The following is a 21,538-nucleotide window of genomic DNA, read 5'->3' on the forward strand; positions in this document are numbered from 1 at the left end:
AGCATCTTTTGCATATATATCTTGCTATGGTGTTAGATTTATGACGTCAGCAACCATATATCTTTCTTAACCCACTTATGTTTTGGGAAAAATAGTATCTGTACTTGGAATTCTAGCACTGCATGCAGCTCTTAAGTCCTATCCTTGAAATAGCATATGTTCATCCAATATTCACAGAATCATAGAATGGCTTGGGTTGAAAGGGACCTTAAAGATCTTCAAGATACAATCCCCCTGCTGTACAGGGTGCCAACCAATAAATTAAGCTGTCCAGGGCCCCATCCAACCTGGCCTTGAGTATCTCCAGAGGTGGGGCATCTATAATATACATATGCACACACGTGCACAAAAATACATAGGTTACGTCTGTGACTTTACAGTATCTGAAAAAAATAAATTTATCTTAGTGTGGCATATGCTCATGTTATTTGTCCATAAAAATTACTTCAAAAATAAAATGACTGCACAATTTCTCACATAGATAAATTGATAAAACTCTTTAAAGTATATTATCCTGAAGACAAAATTTGAACTTTGTTTACCATGTCAGCACACTCCTATATGACATATTCATACGTATCTCTTTTCCTTTCAGATCTATTTCTCCACGCTCTCCTTCTCGTTCTCCTGCCCGCAGCTCTCCTTCTCGTTCTCCTGCACGCAGATTAGATGAAACTGATGAAGGACAACTAGAGAGACTATATAAGCCAGTTTTTGTGCTGAAACCTACATCAGTCAAATGTTCACAGGGGCAGACAGCAAGATTTGACTTAAAAGTTGTTGGCAGACCTATGCCAGAGACATATTGGTTCCATAATGGTATGCAGTTCTTATTTATGTAAAAGAATAATATTAAAAAATCTAATGAGCATTTAACATCTTGAGACACATTTTGAGTACAATGTTTTTTTTTATTCATTTGTGTCTGCAGGTCAACAAGTGGTTAATGATTACACCCATAAAATAGTGATTAAAGAAGATGGTACCCAGTCATTGATCATTGTTCCTGCTATGCCTGAGGACTCTGGTGAATGGGCTGTAATTGCTCAGAATAGGGCAGGCAAAGCTTCTGTTACAGTCACACTGTCTGTGGAAGGTATCTATTGTACATGCTGTTATTTGGAGACTTGATAATGTTTCCTATTAAAAATAATGGTTATAATCATTTCCTCTCATAATAACTTTCCCTTTCTATTTCAGCTAAGGAGGATCTAGTCAGACCACGCTTTGTGGAAAGGCTCAAGAATGTTAGTGTAAAAGAGGGCTCTAGACTGCACATGTCTGTGAAAGCAACTGGCAACCCTAATCCTGACATTGTGTGGTTGAAGAATAGTGACATCATTGTACCACACAAATATCCCAGAATAAAGTAAGCAGTTGTCGTGGGTTTTTTTGATTATTTTGTTTTTAATAGTAAAAACAGTTAATAATCACTGTTCTGTTAGATGCTAAGTGCCTCCTACGGTACACTAAATATCTTTGCTTCCACGGAAGGAATAAACTGAGGGCTTAGTCCAGTGGTTTCGGAAACCAGTAAAACTTTTGCATTGCAGCACAGCTCTGAGACAGAAAATGTTTTTTAGATTTCCCTCAATATTATCTGAGTTGTATAACAGCATATTTTGTAGTATGCAAATCCAGTTTACAGCAGAGACTTAAAGAACCTTTCTCAGTCTCCAGTTTTGCAGTCTTCTGCAAGCAAAACTGCCACTGGATTCAACACTGCATCTTATATCATTGTCTATTTGATTATTATGCATTGCACTCAAATATGAATAAATGTAAATAATCAGATAATCCTTTCAGTGAATTTCCTTTGGAAGCTTTGACTTTATTTTGGAGATGTGAAGAAAGTTTTTAAGTAATTGTTTTAATATTTCAGGATTGAGGGAACAAAAGGGGCCGCTGCCCTTAAAATTGAATCCACCGTCAGGCAAGATGCTGCATGGTATACAGCTACTGCCATCAACAAAGCTGGGCGGGACACTACTAGGTGCAAGGTGAATGTTGAAGTTGAACATGCTGAACCAGAACCAGAAAGAAGATTAATCATTCCAAAAGGGACTTACAAAGCCAAGGAGATTGCAGCACCAGAGTTAGAGCCCCTCCATTTGCGTTATGGTCAAGAGCAGTGGGAGGAGGGGGATCTTTATGACAAAGAAAAGCAACAGAAACCATTTTTTAAGAAGAAGCTCACATCGTTAAGGCTGAAGCAATTTGGACCAGCGCATTTTGAGTGCAGACTTACACCAATTGGTGACCCAACTATGGTGGTGGAATGGTTGCATGATGGCAAACCATTGGAAGCAGCTAACAGACTCCGGATGATTAATGAGTTTGGGTACTGTAGCCTGGACTATGGAGTAGCCTATTCCAGAGATAGTGGTGTGATCACTTGCAGGGCAACTAACAAATATGGTACAGACCATACATCTGCTACCCTGATTGTGAAGGATGAGAAAAGTCTTGTGGAAGAATCTCAATTGCCAGAAGGCAGAAGAGGAATGCAGCGAATTGAAGAGTTAGAAAGAATGGCACATGAAGGTGCTCTTCCTGCAGTTGCTATGGATCAAAAGGAGAAACAAAAGCCAGAGCTTGTTTTGGTTCCTGAGCCTGCAAGAGTCTTGGAGGGTGAGACAGCACGATTCCGCTGCCGTGTCACTGGTTATCCTCTTCCCAAGGTCAACTGGTACCTTAACAGTCAGCTCATTCGTAAGAGCAAAAGATTTAGACTCCGTTATGATGGAATCCACTACCTGGATATTGTGGACTGCAAATCATATGACACAGGTGAGGTGAAAGTCACTGCAGAGAATCCAGAAGGCTTTATTGAACATAAGGTGAAACTTGAGATCCAGCAGAGAGAAGACTTCAGATCAGTTCTTCGTCGGGCTCCTGAACCCAGGCATGAACCTGTAGTGACAGAGCCTGGAAAACTTCTCTTTGAGGTACAGAAGATAGACAAGCCTGCTGAGGCAACAACCAAAGAGGTAGTGAAACTTAAAAGAGCTGAAAGAATCACACATGAGAAACTGTCAGAGGAATCTGAAGAGCTGCGCAGTAAGTTCAAGCGAAGGACAGAAGAGGGCTATTATGAAGCCATCACTGCTGTGGAACTTAAGTCTCGCAAGAAGGATGAATCATATGAGGAGATGCTAAAAAAGACAAAAGAAGAACTTCTTCACTGGACCAAAGAGATCCCAGAGGAAGAAAAGAAAGCCCTTCCTCCTGAAGGCAAAATCACCATTCCAACGTTCAAACCAGAGAAGGTTGAACTTAGTCCAAGTATGGAAGCTCCAAAGATATTTGAACGAATTCAAAGCCAGACTGTAGCCCAAGGCACAGATGCCCACTTCCGTGTGAGAGTGGTGGGGAAACCAGACCCTGAGTGCCAGTGGTTCAGAAATGGTGTGCAGATTGAAAGGACTGATCGTATATACTGGTACTGGCCTGAAGATAACGTTTGTGAACTGGTCATCAGAGATGTGACTTCTGATGATTCAGCCAGCATCATGGTGAAAGCGGTCAATATAGCTGGTGAAACTTCCAGCCATGCTTTCCTGTTAGTGCAAGGTAATTTTAAATCTCTTACTTTTATCCTGCTGCCTATTATAGCAATTACTCTAGTTAAGCCTATATGACAAATGCCCTATTGATTCATTACATATTGTTTTTGCAGCCAAGCAGCTAATTAGCTTCATCCAGAACTTACAAGATGTTGTTGCTAAAGAGAAGGACTCCATGGCAACATTTGAATGTGAGACATCAGAACCCTTCGTCAAAGTTAAATGGTTTAAGAATGGAATTGAGATTCATTCTGGAGAAAAATACAGGATGCACTCAGACAGAAAGGCTCATTTTCTTTCTGTACTAGCAGTAGAAATGTCTGATGCTGACGACTACAGCTGTGCTCTGGTAGAAGATGAATCAGTAAAAACTACTGCAAAGCTTATTGTTGAAGGTAAGAAGCACACAGCCTAGAACTATAGTACTTATATATAGAACTTAGTACTTTTAAAGTGAAATCTACTTCAAGAAGAAATAAAACAGTTCAGACAAATGCGCTAGGAAATGTTTAAACCCCTTTTGTATTTTTTGAATCCAGTATGAAAGCTTTGAGATACATTTATGAAAAAATGGTCACAATGTGTGCACATGTATGTATATATGTTCAATTTTAAAAGAAATTTTTTCATCATGGGTATCTAATCAAACTCATTCGTGAACATAATTATTTTTACTTGTAGGTGCTGTGGTTATGTTCATTAAAGAACTTGAGGACGTTGAAGTCCCAGAATCCTTCACAGGGGAACTTGAGTGTGAGGTTTCCCCAGAAGACATTGAGGGGAAATGGTATCATGGTGATGTTGAACTCAGTTCCAATCATAAATATGTGCTTGCATCCCGTCGTGGTCGCCGAATCCTCACTATTAAAGATGTTAATAAAGATGATCAAGGAGAGTATAGCTTTGTTGTTGATGGGAAGAGGACTCACTGCAAACTAAAGATAAAGCGTAAGCATATCTAATATTTATATCATCTGTATACAATAAATGTTCTTTAGTAAGAGTTGTTATATACCAGACTGCCTTAGTATTCAGTATTCTATTACAAGGATTAATTCATTACATTTCATTCCATAGCTCGTCCCATGACTATTCTTCAAGGACTTACTGATCAAAAAGTCTGTGAGGGAGATATTGTACAACTTGAAGTTAAGGTCTCTCTAGAAAATGTGGAAGGTGTCTGGATGAAAGATGGTCATGAAATTCAGTCAAGTGATCGTATTCATATTGTGTTGGATAAACAGTCACACATGTTGTTGATAGAAGATGCAACTAAAGAAGACAGTGGAACTTACTCTTTCAGCATTCCTGGTCTTGAACTATCAACCACTGGACAAGTTACTGTGTACAGTAAGTCATTACCGTGGATTTGAAATCATGTTTGCTTTTGGGTTCGTTATGATTACTTTTTAAAGGTATAGCTTTTTCATGGTAATTTTTGTAACTTTGCAGGTGTGGAAATAATAGTTCCTCTGAAAGATGTTCATGTAGTTGAAGGAACAAAGGCTATCCTTGAATGCAAAGTTTCAGCACCAGATGTAACTTCCTCCAAATGGTACCTAAATGATCATCAGATAAAGCCTGATGAACGTGTACAAGCTGTGTGTAAAGGCACTAAACAGAGGCTAGTGGTTGCCAGAACCCATGCATCAGATGAAGGACATTACAAGTTAATGGTTGGCAAAGTCGAAACAAGTTGCAACGTCACAGTTGAAGGTAAGTTTTGTTTGAGGCAAATTTATTTTGAAATAATTTTTCAATACGAAATAATGGAAGAAACTAATGCATGTGTTATGTATTATTTTTATTTTTTATAGAAATTGAGATTATCAGAGGTCTTCGTGACATCACCTGCACTGAAACACAGAATGTATCTTTTGAGGTTGAGCTCTCCCATTCAGGGATTGATGTAATTTGGCATTTCAAAGGGCAAGAGATCAAGGCTGGTCCTAAATACAGAATTGAAGCACATGGCAAAATATATAAATTGACAGTGGTGAAAATGATGAAAGATGATGAAGGAGAATATGTATTTTATGCTGGAGGGAAGAAAACATCTGGAAAATTGATAGTGGCAGGTAAGTAGGCTTAAAGTCCAAGATTTTTATTTCACTGTGCATTTAGAAATAATGCTCAAAATACTGTTCTTTGTAAGTGTAATATCTGTGTGCTGTTTCTGTATTTTCTTAGACTTTAATTTCTCTTAATGTTCTCATTGTTCTTCCATTTATCTTTTGTGATCTCTGCAAACTGAATTCAACAGAGCAGTGAGGGAAGTGTTTTATTTCCTTACTGTGTTATACTAAATCACAGTCTTGGAAGGGAATATTTTAGCATGCTTTTAATATAATTATTGTAAGAAGGATTTTTTTTTTCTTAAATATTTGGTGTGCCTCTGCTGATAATAAAAACAGTAAATAAGAGTAACTAGGATAGAAAAACATATTTTTGTGATGGTCACATCACATTCTATTCTTGATTTTTCACAGAGCTCAGAATGACTATGGGCATGTAGAAAATCGGGGCAAAGAATTCTGTCTAGTACCTGATTTTCATATGATTGCATTTTTATATGGGGGAAACTGAAAAGATGCATGACAGCAAAAAAAAAAACCAAAACAAACAAGAAAAACGGTGTACTTTTGCTTTCCAACAGGAGGTGCCATTTCAAAGCCTCTCAGTGACCTGACTGTAGCTGAGTCCCAGAGAGCTGTTTTTGAATGTGAGGTGGCAAATCCTGAATCAGAGGGCCAGTGGCTAAAAAATGGTAAACCATTACCCAAGACAGATCAGTATCGTACTGAAACTGATGGTGTTAAGAGGAGGCTTAATATCCCTGCCACAAAGATGGATGATATGGGTGAATATAGCTATGAAATAGCAAGCTCAAAGACGTCTGCTAAACTGCATGTCGAAGGTCAGTTTGTCTGAGGTTTTTTTTTTTTTTTTTAATTTAAATGCAAATAAATAATAAAATCATAACCTAAGATACAAGCATATTTTGCTTCACATTTTGAAAATAGTGTTACATTATGACACTCTATCTGAGGTAGCAAAACTTATTATTTTGGAGCTTGCTCTTCTGGAATTTAGCATGCTATTTTTTTTTTTAAAAAAAAGCGTATTTTATTTAAGATACTGTCTGGCTGATAGAAATTCACTATTTTCTAGCTGTTTATTAAATATATCAGATAAAGAAAATTTGGTTCTCATGGATACTACAAGTAGAGGTTTCTTTTTGTGTTCCAAGCACATCGCTTTGGTAGAACTTATATAAATCAATACAAAGGTAATAGATTTTAAAATGAAGAATCGCAGTTGTGTTTTTTTTAGATCATTGTTAATTTTTTTAAAATATTTTTTCCAGCTGTTAAGATAAAGAAGACTCTTAAGAACTTGACTGTGACAGAAACACAGGAGGCAGTGTTCAGCGTAGAACTTTCTCACCCTGATGTGAAAGGAGCTCTGTGGATTAAAAATGGTGTTGAACTTGAATCAAATGACAAATATGAAATTTCAGTGAAAGGAACAATTCACACACTGAAAATCAAGCACTGTGTTGTCACTGATGAGTCTGTTTATAGCTTTAAGCTTGGAAAGATAGGAGCAAATGCCAGACTTCATGTTGAAAGTAAGTCAGTCTATTTTGAGTGTTTGCTTTAATGTGAGTTTTGAGATTCAAATGAAGCAGATTTCTGAATCTTGCTAACTTTCTTCCTTAAGCTGTCAAGATTATCAAGAAGCCAAAGGATGTGACCGCTTTGGAAAATGCTGTTGTTTCCTTTGAACTGAGTGTATCCCATGATACTGTACCAGTTCGCTGGTTCCACAAAAATGTTGAGCTGAAACAAAGCGATAAATACAAGATGATATCACAAAGGAAAGTCCACAAGCTGATGCTGCATAATATATCTCCTGCTGATGCTGGAGAATATACCGCTTTTGTTGGACAACTTGAGTGTAAAGCAAAACTATTTGTGGAAAGTAAGTATTGCAAGTTGGTAAGAAACTATATGAGTTGCTTTAACAACTCACATAAAACAGATCTCACACTTTGTAGACTTTTTTCTATTTTTTAACTCCTGCACACATACAGACCTTTTAAAAAATCTTCTTCTTTTTTCTTTTTATTTTTTTACCCACAGCCATACACATCACAAAGACCATGAAAAGTATTGAGATCCCTGAGACCAAAACTGCCTCTTTTCAATGTGAAGTTTCTCATTTCAACGTACCTGCTGTCTGGTTGAAAAATGGTGTGGAGATTGAAATGAGTGAAAAGTTCAAAATAGTGGTCCAAGGGAAACTCCATCAGCTGAACATCATGAACACAAGCAGTGAAGATTCTGCAGAATATACGTTTGTCTGTGGAAATGACAGAGTCAGTGCAACTCTGACCGTAAAACGTATGTGAATATGAAATTAACAGAATATTTTACAGTTAACAATACTAGAGTTTATTGTAATGCAGGTGCAATTCAGACAAAACCAGGAATATTGCAGAGAGGTTTTAAAATAACCTTAAGTAGCCTAAGCTACATTTTTAGAAAGAGACTAGGAGCTGCAAAATTGAAAGTCAGGCTATTGATCCCTCTGTTTAGAGGATAATGTGCCTAAGTGTCAAATCTCCACAGGAGATGAATTTTAGATTCTTACATCATTCAGAAGGTTTGGAGAAGTTTAATTATAGTATTCATTCTGAACACAGAAACTTGAAGCTTTCCTTCAAATATCACCAAAAATCAGAACCTGTCTCAAAGATTTTAAGCATCTCTGGACCAGCTGAAGTGTGTTAAAAGCAAAAACCCTAAACCATGCCCATTTCTTTTTTCTCTTAGCCATCTTAATTACCTCCATGCTCGAAGACATCAATGCTGAAGAGAAAGATACAATCACATTTGAAGTTACTGTTAACTATGAAGGTATCTCATATAAATGGCTGAAGAATGGGGTGGAAATAAAATCTACTGACAAATGCCAGATACGAACAAAGAAGCTCACACACTCACTCTCCATAAGGAATGTGCATTTTGGTGATGCTGCAGAATACACTTTTGTTGCTGGAAAAGCAGCTTCATCAGCCACTTTATATGTGGAAGGTATTTGGTCTCTTGATTTCTATGTTTAGTGACTTATAATGAGTTAAATAGAAGAATGGCACTCATTCTGTTCCACTTTCCTCCAGCTCGTCACATTGAATTTAGGAAGCATATTAAAGATATTAAGGTTGTGGAGAAGAAGAGAGCCATTTTTGAATGTGAAATTTCAGAACCTGATGTTCAGGTCCAGTGGATGAAGGATGGACAAGAACTTCAGATTGGTGAGAGGTAAATTATTCCTTCTACACCATCTTGACTTTCTAAATGTGTTTTCCCCCAGAAAACAATGTATTCACTTTATTTTCTGGTTTCCTTAGGATGAAAATTCAGCGGGAGAAATATGTCCATCGTCTTATCATTCCTTCCACGAAAATGTCTGATGCTGGTCAGTACACTGTAGTAGCAGGTGGAAACACATCCAGTGCCAATTTGATAGTGGAAGGTCGTGACGTTCGAATCAGAAGCATCCGTAAAGATATTCAGGTACAGCATACAATGAAGAATAAATATTTTATAACTTTATTATTCTAATTCAATCAGCGACAACATCTAACCTGAAAAACCTCCCAGAAAAAAAAAAAAAAAAAGTGTTTGTAAGGCCAGAGCCTTCCTCTGGGAAGTTTTACTGGAGTTTGAGAAAACCTGGAAAAACAAATGCTATTTGTAATGTTTCTAATACTTGCTCGTAGGTCATTGAGAGACAAAGAGCTGAAATTGAATTTGAAGTTAATGAAGATGACATTGAACCACAGTGGTACAAGGATGGCATTGAGATCAACTTCCATTATGAGGAAAGATATAGCTATGTGGTGGAAAGGAGAATTCATCGAATGAGCATCTCTGAAACCACTTACTCTGATGCTGGAGAATATACTTTTGTTGCAGGACGGAATAGGAGTTCTGTTGTTCTCTATGTGAATGGTATGTATACCCAAAACTAACACTTTGACTTCATTTATTACCCTGTATTTTTCTGATATTTATATAACTTTTCTCAAAATCTTACCTTGAAATTAAAAAATAAAAGGAAGTCTTATTTCTGGAACACTGACAAAAGCCTCATGCACATAGATATTTCTTGCTCTAATGAAATAGCTGAAGAAAATGCTGTAACAGTCCTTTTTTACTCTGTATTATTTTAGACCAGGAAAATATCAAGTTTAAATAAAACTAATTTTTTTTCATACGGATAAATACACAGGAGGACCAGCATAACAATTTTTGGAGGCATTTTGCCGAGACAAAACGTATGTCACCATAACTACTTCTGTTAAGGCAGTTGCTTCTAGATCATTCCCTTCCTATCAAGGAAAAGGGCACTTTTTCTGAAGCAAGCAAGACTGGGAACAAAAAGATTAAAATTGAAAATTTGTTTGCTAATGCTTTAGAACCCATGATGAATACCAGTAATGAGATTTCTCTCCCTCTTCTACCCCTCTTCTCTTTCTCTTTCTCTCTCTCTGTCTCTCTGTCTCTCTGTCTCTCTCTCTCTCTGTCTCTCTGTCTCTCTCTCTCTGTCTCTCTCTCTCTCTCTCTCCCCTCTCCCCCTCTCCCTCTCTTTCTCTCCCCCTCTCTTTCCCCCCTGTGTTCCCCCTCTCCTCTCCCCCACCTTCCGAAATTCAGCTCCAGAGCCGCCTCGGATTATCCAGGAGCTACAGCCAACCACCGTGGAGTCGGGTAAACCTGCCCGCTTCTGTGCAGTGATATCAGGGAAACCCCAGCCCAAAGTTTCCTGGTACAAAGATGATCAACAGCTTTCTCCAGGTTTCAAGTGCAAATTTCTTCATGATGCTCAAGAATATACGCTGTTGCTGATTGAAACTTTCCCTGAAGATTCAGCTGTGTACACATGTGAAGCCAAAAATGACTATGGAGTTGCCACAACTTCAGCTTCACTTTCAGTGGAAAGTGAGTTTGCTATTTTCACAATGTCTGTGAAATTTTATTGTCAACATTTAGTTGCACCTAACCTTTGCCTTTAAAAATTACTTACTTTTCTTATTGTTTAGTCCCAGAAGTTGTTTCTCCTGAGCTAGAGGTACCAGTGTATCCACCTGCTGTCATAGTACCACTTCGTGATGCTGTTACATCCGAGGGACAGTCTGCTCGTTTTCAGTGCAGAGTTACAGGGACAGGTAGGTTTAATTTGATGAAATAATGTACATCTTTTCACCTCTTAGAATTTTTCATTTTGAACTCGGAAAACATGCTGCAGCATACGGACTTGAATCAGTCTTTCCCTTGAGGTACAGTTATTTGATGGATGCACACTGTAAAATGTTACCCACTGACAACCAGCAATTAAGTCATGCGTCAAAGATGGCAGCAAGCATGGAAATTTTAAATTGTCTTAAACAGTAAGCATTTCTAACACAAGTGTTTAGCATATCTGACACACCAAAAAATATGTCTACAGAAACCTGGGAGTCTCACATGCTAACAGAAGTTGCAAAACTGTGTCAGTGCAAACATGGAGTTTCTAAACAGAACATCATGACTGAAAAACATTATCCTGTTAAATGAATATGACAAAGGTTTCAGTGTCACACAGTATCATATCAATTAATTGAAGAAACAGACCAAAATCGACATCCTAATATTTCTAAGCATTTTTGCAAACTGTAAGCTGCCATTGCATTTTTTTCCTAGCATAGAAAGGATTTACTCATCTCTTGAAGTCTCTTTAAGAATTTTTCTTAAGTAACTTTTCTACTTTTAGATAAAAAGACAACCATCCTACAATTTAAGTAATTCTTTCCAAGTTAATTAAAAAAATATTATATTTCTTTACTTCAAAAAATGGTCTTGAGTATGTCAAGTAACAAAATATTCACATTGCAAAATGTAGAATAAGATCCCATTTCAATACCGAAGGATTTATAATTATTTAAAGATAAATGAAACTCAAACTTTAAAAATAGAGTGATACAGGTAAAAATCCATAATACATTGTTAGCCCACATATATATATTTATACCAATACATAAATTGCTTTTCCATCACTTAACATCAAACTCCAGGGTCTTGTTTTTTTTTTCTTCCCTTTTTAAAAAGACAAATCTATTTCATCTAGATCCCCTTTATTAAATACTGTCTCAAAATGGATTTATGTACTGCTCACTTGTGTTGTACAAACCTTTTATGTTACCTTAGGTAATACGCTACTGAAAATATATTGCTTAATGGTACACACTGCAGCTGGCTATTGAAAACACTTCCTCTTTCATCTGATAACAGTAATCACATTATTTGCATGAAAATACTTGACTCATGATGTAATACAACACAAAATGAAGAGTCAAGCTTACAGTTTATATTTCATTCCTTTTCTTTCCCAAGGCTACAAGAATCTATACAAGTAATACAAAATCTTATTTAGGACTTCTACAAAAGTACAAAAACAAGATCTTTCTAAAGAAATATGTGCAACTTATGATATTTCAATAAAAAAGTCAAGAAACTATTCTTAGCAAAAAGGCATTCAATTTTATTTTCTTCAAACTGCTCAGCTCCGCATAGTGATTTTGAAACATTCAGTCAGGTTTTAAAAAGGAATCAATTTTTTAAAATGTGGTTTACTTCTAGCAGTAGCAAAATATTTTAAAATTTATACTTTAAAAAGAGGAAAAAATGATTTTTACTCAGCATCCTATGATGTAGGATGAGTAAAATCAAAACTTAATACATATGTAACTTTCCACTGATCCTATATTACCAAAGTTAATGTAAGGCATATTCAAACACAAATACAGACTTGAGATTAAAGATTTCCAACAGACGTAAATATAAAAATGGTATTTACTCACTGGTTTAATATCATTATTTACATACTTTTTCTTCTTTTTGTTGCTTGAGCAGATCTGAAAGTCTCTTGGTATAGCAAAGACAGAGAGATCAAGCCATCACGTTTCTTTAGAATGACTCAGTTTGAAGACACTTACCAGCTGGAGATTGCTGAAGCTTATCCAGAGGATGAAGGCACCTACACCTTTGTAGCAAGTAACTCCGTGGGCCAAGTGACAAGCACTGCCACCCTGAAGTTGGAAGGTACAGTGTGCAGTTAAAGAAGATATCATGTTTAGGTCGTGTTCCAACACTAATCTTAACATAAAGCTGATGTAAGTGCTTGTCTGTCACGTTGTCTTTTCACTTAACTCATTGCTACAATTTACAATGTCCATAACACATTTGTGTGTCTCCAAAATGCGTCACAGTTTCTCAGTGTTTCATACGTTTCACATTTTCATTCTCTCCGCTATTAGAATCTGGCATGAACCAAACATACCTTCTTTTCTGATGAAAGTGCTTTGCTTTCACATTCTTGCATTTGATTTTGAGGAGAACCTAGTAAGAGTTTTTGTATGAAAAATATTACTTTGAAAGTAAGTTTTGAAAACATGTTAACAATGGTGCGTATTAGTCTTGGGAAGACGAAAAAAAAAAATCACATTCACATATAGAATAATCTGGGTTGGACGGGACCTGAAGGATAACCCAGAAATACTATCTGATAAAATACTGATCAAAGCTTTAAAGAAGAAATATTGTCTGGAAAATTTGCTATTAAGGTTTTATATTGTTCTTGCTATTATTTAACCATAAATTATTTCCTTTTTTTTTTTTTTCTTTTTGCGATTTTATAGATGATGTTTTAGAATAGTTCTTGCTGTAATAGTTAGAAAAAAAATCTTGAATGAGAGAGAAAATGTAGTGTAGGGAAAGAAATTAAAAGTTGGCATGCTTCTTTTCAGGATTTAAAAAGGTTGAAGATCTTACAGCAGAGTCCCACTGGCATGTTTCTTCATCTGTTTCACTTAAGGAGGAGACTTTTGGCCAAAGGCCCATCTTTATCCAGCCTATTTCATGCTGCAGGGTCTGCAGTGGGGAAACAGTCAGATTTCAAGCTAGAGTATCTGGCATGCCTAAACCAGAAATCCAGTGGTTTCATAATCAACAGCTCATGCTTCCAGCAAAAGACTTAGTGTTCCACTTTGATGAGTTTACAGGCACAGTTATGCTCATAATAGTAGATGCTTTTCTAGAGCATGCTGGCCAGTACTCTTGCAAGGCAAGAAATAGTGCTGGAGAAACAACTTGTACAGCTACACTTACAGTGACTGCAGAAGGTAAAGCCCCATTTTTACTTCAGAGGGATTCAGTTTGTTGTATACCGCACTTTCACACTGTCACTAATATTCTTTCTTCCTTTCACACCTTTTCTTTAGCAGCTAATGTTTATAATACCTATCATCTATAACCCAACCACTTTCATTTCTTCTGTTTAACATACCTGGAGATCTGTGAATTTCTATCTTGACATAGGTTTAGAATAAGGATAATCTTACTGAAGAAGTTCAGATTTTTTAAGCTTGGAATTAAGTAATGGTTACAGCATTGACTGAGGTATTTTCACCCTATTCTGTAGGGGGGGGGGGGGGAAGAAAACAGGAAAATACCTCATAAAAGGTTTCATGATAAGCCATCTCATATTGAAACGGTCAAGTCAAAGAAGAAAAAACCATCAACTATTTATCAGCTGCATGACTAGACTAGGCATCACTTGTCATTCATATTTGTGTATGGATATTCTTCCTGTAAAGAGCGTAGTGCATCTGGCATGCTGAGTTTTCAAATGAAGATCATTCATTTTCTTTCTCCATGCTGTATGACTTTGTTCAGAGCATGGCTCAGTAAAGTTCTGTAGATACTAACTTTTTTTTTTTTGTTACTTGATTACACAGTGCAAGCCCTAGATAGGCAAAGTTCTGGGAAAGATGTAAAAGAGTCTATGCGGTCACAGGCTATATCAGAACTTCATGTTACTCCTTTCACAAAGAAGAATACAAAAGCTTTTCGAAAAGAATTTAAATCAATGCAACAACCATCACAGGAATCGGGTGTACAGGTTTTTGAAAGCATATCTGAAATGTTGACCATGAAAGCTACATCAGTTGAAGAAGCAGAAGCCATGCACACAACAGTCCTTTCCCAGACATCTCAGAGCACCAGAATCTCTATGGCTACTGCTCAAGAACCAAAAGGTGTTCCTCCAGCGATTCTCCTGCAACTCAGAGACCTAACTGTGAAATCTGGAGATACTGCTCAGTTCATATGTGCCTTAGAAAATGAATTCTTCTCTGAGTTTCTTTGGGCCCACGAAGGTAAACGGATAGAAGTGTCAGAAAAATTGAAGATATCACGAAATGGAAGTGTCCTACAGCTCACAATTTTAAATGCTCAGCTGATAGATCAAGGACTGTACAGTTGTACTATATATAATGATTATGGAGGAACAACAACTGCTGCAATACTAACAGTCAAAGGTGGTTATCTGACTTTAAAAATTATGACATGTTTTGCAACTTTATTATCACAGCTTGTGGCTCATTCAAATGTCCTTAACAATCAATATTTAATTGAGAAAGTTCTAGTAACTATGCTTTGGTTCTTCCCCTCCACATTTATGGTTCTGTTAATAAGTGTTGTAACTTCATACCTCTTTCCAGCAAATAACAGAAGTCTTTTGTGTCTTTTGATTCTTTGTATCTTTCCTGATATGAAAAGTGAGCTGTAAAGCAGAACAGGCAGATAGGAATTTTTGCATTTTGGGAATTCCTGAAGCTGAAGTTTAAGAGAGTAAAGCATGTCAGTTAAACTACATATGTGATCATTTCAGACTGGAGGGGTCCAACCTATTTCCCACATATCAGGCTTGCAATATCGGGCAATATGCTTGAAAGGATTAATGGGTGCAAGTTCTGTATTACTGCACTTCTGAATTGTCTTCTACCTTTCACTTGCCCTGAGATACAAGCTCCTTCCCTTTCTCTTGACATCATTATATTAAAATGTTATTTGTGTTACCACTACTGAAAACTAAAAATGCATTATTGCCACACTAGATGTGTGATCGTATTTGTAAACTTGAAGATATTGAGAGCAGAAAAATAATGAGGAAGCCATTGACCTTCTAACATTGATTTGGCTCTTACGTGTTGAATTTTCTTTCTTTACTACTGAGCTGTGTAAAGTGCTTTACATAATCGCCTGTTTCTGTTTTCTACACTGAAGCTCTCGAATGCAAAGATAGACTTGTATTACGCCTTATGAACCAAGTAATGCTTAAGTAGAATTAGGGTTAGTCCCAGCAGAAAGGAAGCTCTTAAAATATATAAACTTCTCATATTTAGTAGCCCTGTAGCCTTAATATGCTGGACATTCTTTTCAGAACCAATTAATGTTTGTTTTTCTTCCCCACCTAACATACAGCTATTTTACGTCTAAATATAAGGATGCTTTTTATTCCTGAAAAACATCTGACCTAATCCTTTTCCTAACTTTATTCTTACCTAGCTAAAGAAGCACAAGCCAAAGCAGTAACAAAAATTACCCTTGAATCAGATACTAAAAGCTTTAAAGCAGCCAAAGAATGTCAGTTTAAAGCATCTGAAGTTAAACAAGAGTCATCAAAGAAAACTTCAAGCTTGTTTATATCTACATCCCAAAGATCACATGAAGCTGAGAAGCAAAGAAGCAGGGTCTACTATCCTGATGTTGTGCCATGCGAAGACTTCACAGAAACTGATGCCAGAAAACCAGAGTTTCTTGAAACTCTGCCTTCAGAAACCGTTGTAAAAGAAGGAGACGATGTGTTACTCTTTTGCATAATGAAGGGTGTGCCTACACCTTGTGTTGTCTGGCTGTGCAATCAGCTCATAGTTGAGGAGTCTGCATTGTGTTCCTTAAAACACGATGGGCCACTGTGCAGTTTAAGATTGTTGAAAGTTGGTCAGAACCACCAGGGTACATACAAGTGCAGAATAGTTAATCCTGCAGGACAAGCCGAGTGCAGCACCCATCTGAGAGTGACAGGTTGGCAACTGCATGTTCCTTCCAAGTATCAGTTCCTCTTGCACAGCATCATTGCATTCCAGTACATTCTTTCCCGGGGAGATGATAAAGAACTAGAAGCATCTGATAAGCCTGTGGATTGCTGAATGTTTTCTTCAGGGATTTAAGGCATGATAAAGGCATGCTCCATTAGAAACCTTCCCCCATCCTGTGAAAAAACATAAATCTTGTAGAAAAGTATACATTGCAAACAAGTTTGAAAGCATTCGGTTGCTCTTTTCTCAACGTTTATCAGATAAATATTTGCATTGTTTGGCATGCGTTTATGTGTATTTGTGTGAATTTCTGTATCTTTGCAAGAGATTGAATGTTTTACTTCATAAACTGTTGATTGGCAATTTGAGCTCAAAAATTCTTTTTTTTTCTTTTCTAGCTCCTGAAAGAATTATGTATGAGAAGCTAGAGGAAGAGATTGAAATGGAAGTGAAAGGTACAGTCACTACTGATGTCACACTGAATAATTAGTACCAGTAATTAGCAACTTTGTGAAAAGCTTTTATCTGCTTATGTGTAGTGTCTGATGGGGAAAGACAGACACGTTTTGAGGCATATTGGAACATGTTGCACGTTTGTTTTGATATGCAAAGGTTTATCTGCATTATAAGGTTATTTAAGTTTTAAAATGTTTAAAACTTCTAATTTATGATTTTGCAGCCATGTTTTGAAATTTTACTTCATGCTTTGCAGCTGTTCACAGAGCTTTTATTTGTTCAATTTCCTTTTGAATGCATGCAATAGTTTACTTCAGTAAGAAGCTATACAAATCTTAATCACATTATTTTTAAGCAAGTTATCAATCTAACCTAGTCAGTTCAATGAACATTATTGAATGAATGAATTGTGCTAGAATACATTTGTTGTTCAGGGTATGTGGAAGCTATACATTTCCTTTGATTCCTTGCACTTCATTTACATACATTAATTCATCATTATACATCTCTTACCCTGGCTTGCAGATAGCATATGTGGTTCATGTTGCTTGCTTTTTTTTCCTGTGCATAACACTGTTAGTGGCTGTATTAGTTCGAATAAACGCCTTCTCATTTCATGTTAGCTAATTACTTATGTTTTTTGTATATCTTTTCAAAATATTTTTTCTCAATTGTTTGAGCATTTAATCTACAAGCAGAGGGGTCAGAAAGGGCGTTTATTCTACTGTCTGCAAGTCAGGTAAGATTTTCTTCTTTGCCACTCAAAGACATGCAGCTTTTCCAGGCAGCAAAAACATACACAGAAGAACGTGTTGTTTTGAAATTCATTTTTGCTTGTTCAAGAAGAAATTCCCACAGTCTGAAGAAAGAACAGACAACGAACGATTTTCGTGTCAATCTTTAAAACAGAGCAAGGCGTTGCGTTTATTCGAACAAATATGGTGAGTGAATTACCTTTTTTTTTTCCTGGGTGTGTGATGAAATCTGTTGCATGCCCTTTTTTTTTTTTTAATTCAATTGCTTTTTTTTTTTTTTTTCAATCAATCAATGGGTAGAGCGAGGCACACTGTAACCCAGTCTCCTCCCTTCTCTTCCAGAGTGGCACAGCAAGACGAACACCGAGGGACATGGGGGAAGGGTGGTGCTGGGCTGCTCCCAGAACTGCAAACCCACCTTCATGCAGGGCCTCAAGTGTAGGTCCGTCTTGGAGGGGGACCCTGCTGTCTTCCAATGCAAGCTGGTGGCATGCCCGCCACCTCATATGGCATGGTTCCACAACAATCGGCCAGTCCACCAGGACTGCCGCAAGGTGATCCGCACCGAGAGCGAGGAGCACACGCACCGTGCCAGCCTGGAGGTGCAGGACGTGCAAGAGCACGATGCCGGCAGCTACAGGGTGTTCGCCATTAACAGCGAGGGCTCAGCTGAGTCTGCTGCCTCACTGCTGGTGGCACGCAGCAGTGAGCAGCAGGACTCGGGCCGTGTAGGGAAGGTGCAGTTAGTGCAGGAGAGGTGGGATTGCTTGCTGCAGCAGCGGCACCAGGACCGGCTGCGCGTGGTGCTCCGCTGCACTGGCTCGCCCTTTGACAAGGGCCAGGAGGCTGAGCAGCAGCTGCCAAACTTCTCAGCCCGGGGCAGGGTACGGACCATACGTTTCCAGAGACTGCCATCAGTGGAGTCTCACCGTCTGGAGATAGTACGTGGTAGGGAGCGCAGTGGAAAACTGGTGAATGCTGAGGAATTGCTGGATGAGGAAATCCGCTGGAAGCTGCAGCGGCTGCGGGAGGCAAAGAGGGCAGCTCTGAAAAAGAAGCAGGAGTCCTTCCTGTCCGAGCCACAGGGGGGTCCTCCTGGGAAGCCCTGCCCGCCTGAGGCACCTGGCAAGATGGATGGCTCGAAGCCCTTCCAGATGCAGGAAGTCGAAAAATACAGCATGCCCAAGGTGGCAGAGAAGAGATGGAAAGCACGTGGTGGGCTCCTGGAGCCCTGCCCACCTCTCTTCGTCCAGGGAGTCAGGCCCCAGGAGGCTGTAGAGGGACAGAGAGTCACTTTCTCCTGCCTCTTCCATGGCTGCCCAAAGCCAGTGATCACTTGGTACAACAACACTAATCCGGTAGGACGCATCCGGGGCACTGCAGTACACACCACAGAGTGCCGCTCTACACTAACCTTCTCGCCCCTGCTCCCACAGCACAGTGGCACAGTCACCTGTGTGATTTCCAACCCTCTGGGCTCGGTTAGCACCTCTGCTGCACTCCATGTGAGGCAGCGGATGCTGGCCTATGAGGTTGTTAGGTTGTTAGAGAAAGAGGAAAGAAAGAAAGAAAAGGAGAAGGCAAAGGAAGAGGAGAATAAAAAAGAAGAGAAGGAGGAAGAAGGGGATAAAGAGAAGGAGGAGGAAAAGAAAAAACAAGAAAAGGAAGAGGAGGAAGAAGAGGAACAAGACAAAGGGGAGAAAGAGGAGAGGGAAGTAAGTCTGGCCTTTACAGAAGAGCAGGGGCTGCCAAATACTTTTCCAGACTCAGACCTGCTGTCACTGCCTGTAGAAATCAAAATCACTGCCCCTACTCCAACACCGGAGCAAGACACAGAGATGAAAGAGACCATGCAGTCCTCTCCAGGCCAGGCTGCGCCTGCCATAAAACACAAGTTCAAGTTTTCATTTGATGTCAGAAATGAGCCACCCCAAATTGTGTTAGAAGCCCCAGCACGTATCCATTGCTGTGAAGGGGAGGCAGTGGTTTTGCAGTGTAGTGTGTCTGGGCAGCCTCCACCATCTGTGACCTGGTCCTGGAATGGCCAGAACCTCTCTGCCAGTGAGAGGCTGAGTTTTGAGAAATGTGAGGCTGGCACTCACAGTTTACACATCCGAGGGGTCTCTGTTTCAGATGCTGGACTGTACTGTTGTGTGGCCAAGAATGTGGCTGGAACAGCACAGTCAGCCTCTGAGCTTACAGTGCAACCTAGTGCATCAAGGTTGTATAGCAAGGATGGAGACACTGAGGTACTCCCTGCCATGAACCCTGCCCTGTTTCTCAGTACACCTGGGAAGGAAAAGGAGGAACAGATCATGTGCTCTGAGGAGGAAGAAGGCCACCTACCCTGGTCCCTGCAGTGGTCTCCCTCACCTGGTGAGCAGGTGGGAAAGGACTTTGGAGAAAGTAAGATAGGGGAAACAATACTGCGGGATATCAGGGAGGTTTGTGCAAAGCAGAAAGTGGGTTATGCAGAAGAGTGTGTGAGGGATGCTGGTGATATTTCTAAGATGGAACAGCATAGTGAAAAAGCAGTCTCTGAGGAACATGACTTTGGAATTGATGCCACTGTCCCACACCCAAGCACATCCAGGGAAAAGTATGAACTTGTGGCCAAGGACTCAGGCCACTTTTCAGAGGAGCTGGAGGCTGAAGGTGACAAGCTGGCACAAAACACAGACAGCTTATCCTGGGATATCTTGAAGTCACCTCTTACAGAAATGAAACGGCAAATGCCTGCCTCTGAGCAGTCTACTCTGGCAAAGGAGCACGAGGATCTAAAGTTCTCTGCTGCTTTATCAGCACTGATGCAAGAAGAGACTGACAGCTACTTGGAGGACAGTGATGCTTCTGCTTGGGAGGCAATGGCTTCTGGCATGTCTCTTGTTGACGAGCCAAGTGTGCCCCTCCTACAGGACAATAGCACACCTTCAAAAGACTCATTAGGTCTCCTAAAAGAGGAGCAGCAGGAGGAATGGGCTAAGGAACAAGAGAGATCAGTAGATATTGAACAGGACATTGAGGTTGATGACCATCTTCATAAGGAAGAATTGATTGATGCTGGGAAAGCTGCACATAAAATAAACATTGATGGACAACTACTGCAAGAAAGAGAGTCTGATGTGGGCGTCTACTCTTTGGATTTAATTCTTCCTCCTCCTGACATAGAAAATTCAGGTCAGGAATTTACTGAAGAAGTTGAGGTTCATTCAGACGTACATTTCAAAGAGCAGTTACTGCCATCTGAGACTGATGAGACCAGTATCATATTTGATCTGAAGAAGTTTGTGGAGCCTTTTCCAGCTGAGGAAAACACAAAGCTGATGCAAATTCCCACAGCTTTAGAGAGTGTGGAGGTGGGAGAAGCTGGGCTCATCTCCCCTGTGCACAAATGTGAAGTGCTTGTGGAAGAGATGTCTCTGAGTGAGGTTCCGTGTCCAAGTCATGGTATGCAGCAGGAGGAAGTCAGTGTTCAGGAAGAAATCAGGCAACCTCATTTGCAAATCTCTAATGGGAACCTTGGCAGTATCACATCTGCTGAAGAGCGGACATCTGCTGAAGAAATTCACAAATCAGAGGCAAATGTTTGTTGGGATTCACCTGAGGGACAGATTCACAGTTATCTGTTGGAGTCCTCTGCAGATTTCCAAAGAACAGTACAAGAAATGCATGTGAGGGAGAGTGAGGAGAGACTGGAGCCAACAGAATTCGGGAGTGACACCTTCATCAGTGACTTGAAAAAAGCTGCACAGGAGAAGAAACCGCAGACCTGGCAT

General features: G+C 39.1%; 1 protein-coding gene across 1 annotated transcript in view; it reads left to right on the plus strand.

Moving 5' to 3' along the window:
- The window catches only part of LOC122162068 (titin-like), a 236,491-nt gene that overhangs the window by 20,287 nt on the left and 194,666 nt on the right, over positions 1 to 21,538 (plus strand). Inside the window, exons 23-43 of the mRNA XM_042821962.1 lie at positions 596 to 819; positions 932 to 1,096; positions 1,201 to 1,369; positions 1,883 to 3,573; positions 3,680 to 3,961; positions 4,248 to 4,514; positions 4,644 to 4,916; positions 5,019 to 5,282; positions 5,384 to 5,644; positions 6,223 to 6,483; positions 6,934 to 7,197; positions 7,290 to 7,550; positions 7,712 to 7,972; positions 8,405 to 8,665; positions 8,752 to 8,893; positions 8,983 to 9,148; positions 9,355 to 9,586; positions 10,289 to 10,573; positions 10,675 to 10,800; positions 12,524 to 12,712; positions 16,950 to 17,006. Of these exons, the coding sequence (XP_042677896.1) occupies positions 596 to 819; positions 932 to 1,096; positions 1,201 to 1,369; positions 1,883 to 3,573; positions 3,680 to 3,961; positions 4,248 to 4,514; positions 4,644 to 4,916; positions 5,019 to 5,282; positions 5,384 to 5,644; positions 6,223 to 6,483; positions 6,934 to 7,197; positions 7,290 to 7,550; positions 7,712 to 7,972; positions 8,405 to 8,665; positions 8,752 to 8,893; positions 8,983 to 9,148; positions 9,355 to 9,586; positions 10,289 to 10,573; positions 10,675 to 10,800; positions 12,524 to 12,712; positions 16,950 to 17,006 (6,101 nt within the window). The remainder of the gene's footprint in view (positions 1 to 595; positions 820 to 931; positions 1,097 to 1,200; positions 1,370 to 1,882; positions 3,574 to 3,679; positions 3,962 to 4,247; positions 4,515 to 4,643; positions 4,917 to 5,018; positions 5,283 to 5,383; positions 5,645 to 6,222; positions 6,484 to 6,933; positions 7,198 to 7,289; positions 7,551 to 7,711; positions 7,973 to 8,404; positions 8,666 to 8,751; positions 8,894 to 8,982; positions 9,149 to 9,354; positions 9,587 to 10,288; positions 10,574 to 10,674; positions 10,801 to 12,523; positions 12,713 to 16,949; positions 17,007 to 21,538) is intronic.

This window comes from Centrocercus urophasianus, unplaced genomic scaffold (assembly GCF_019232065.1).
Source record: "Centrocercus urophasianus isolate 14NV4802_14NV808 unplaced genomic scaffold, USGS_Curo_1.0 seq_20, whole genome shotgun sequence".
Classification (NCBI taxonomy): domain Eukaryota; kingdom Metazoa; phylum Chordata; class Aves; order Galliformes; family Phasianidae; genus Centrocercus; species Centrocercus urophasianus.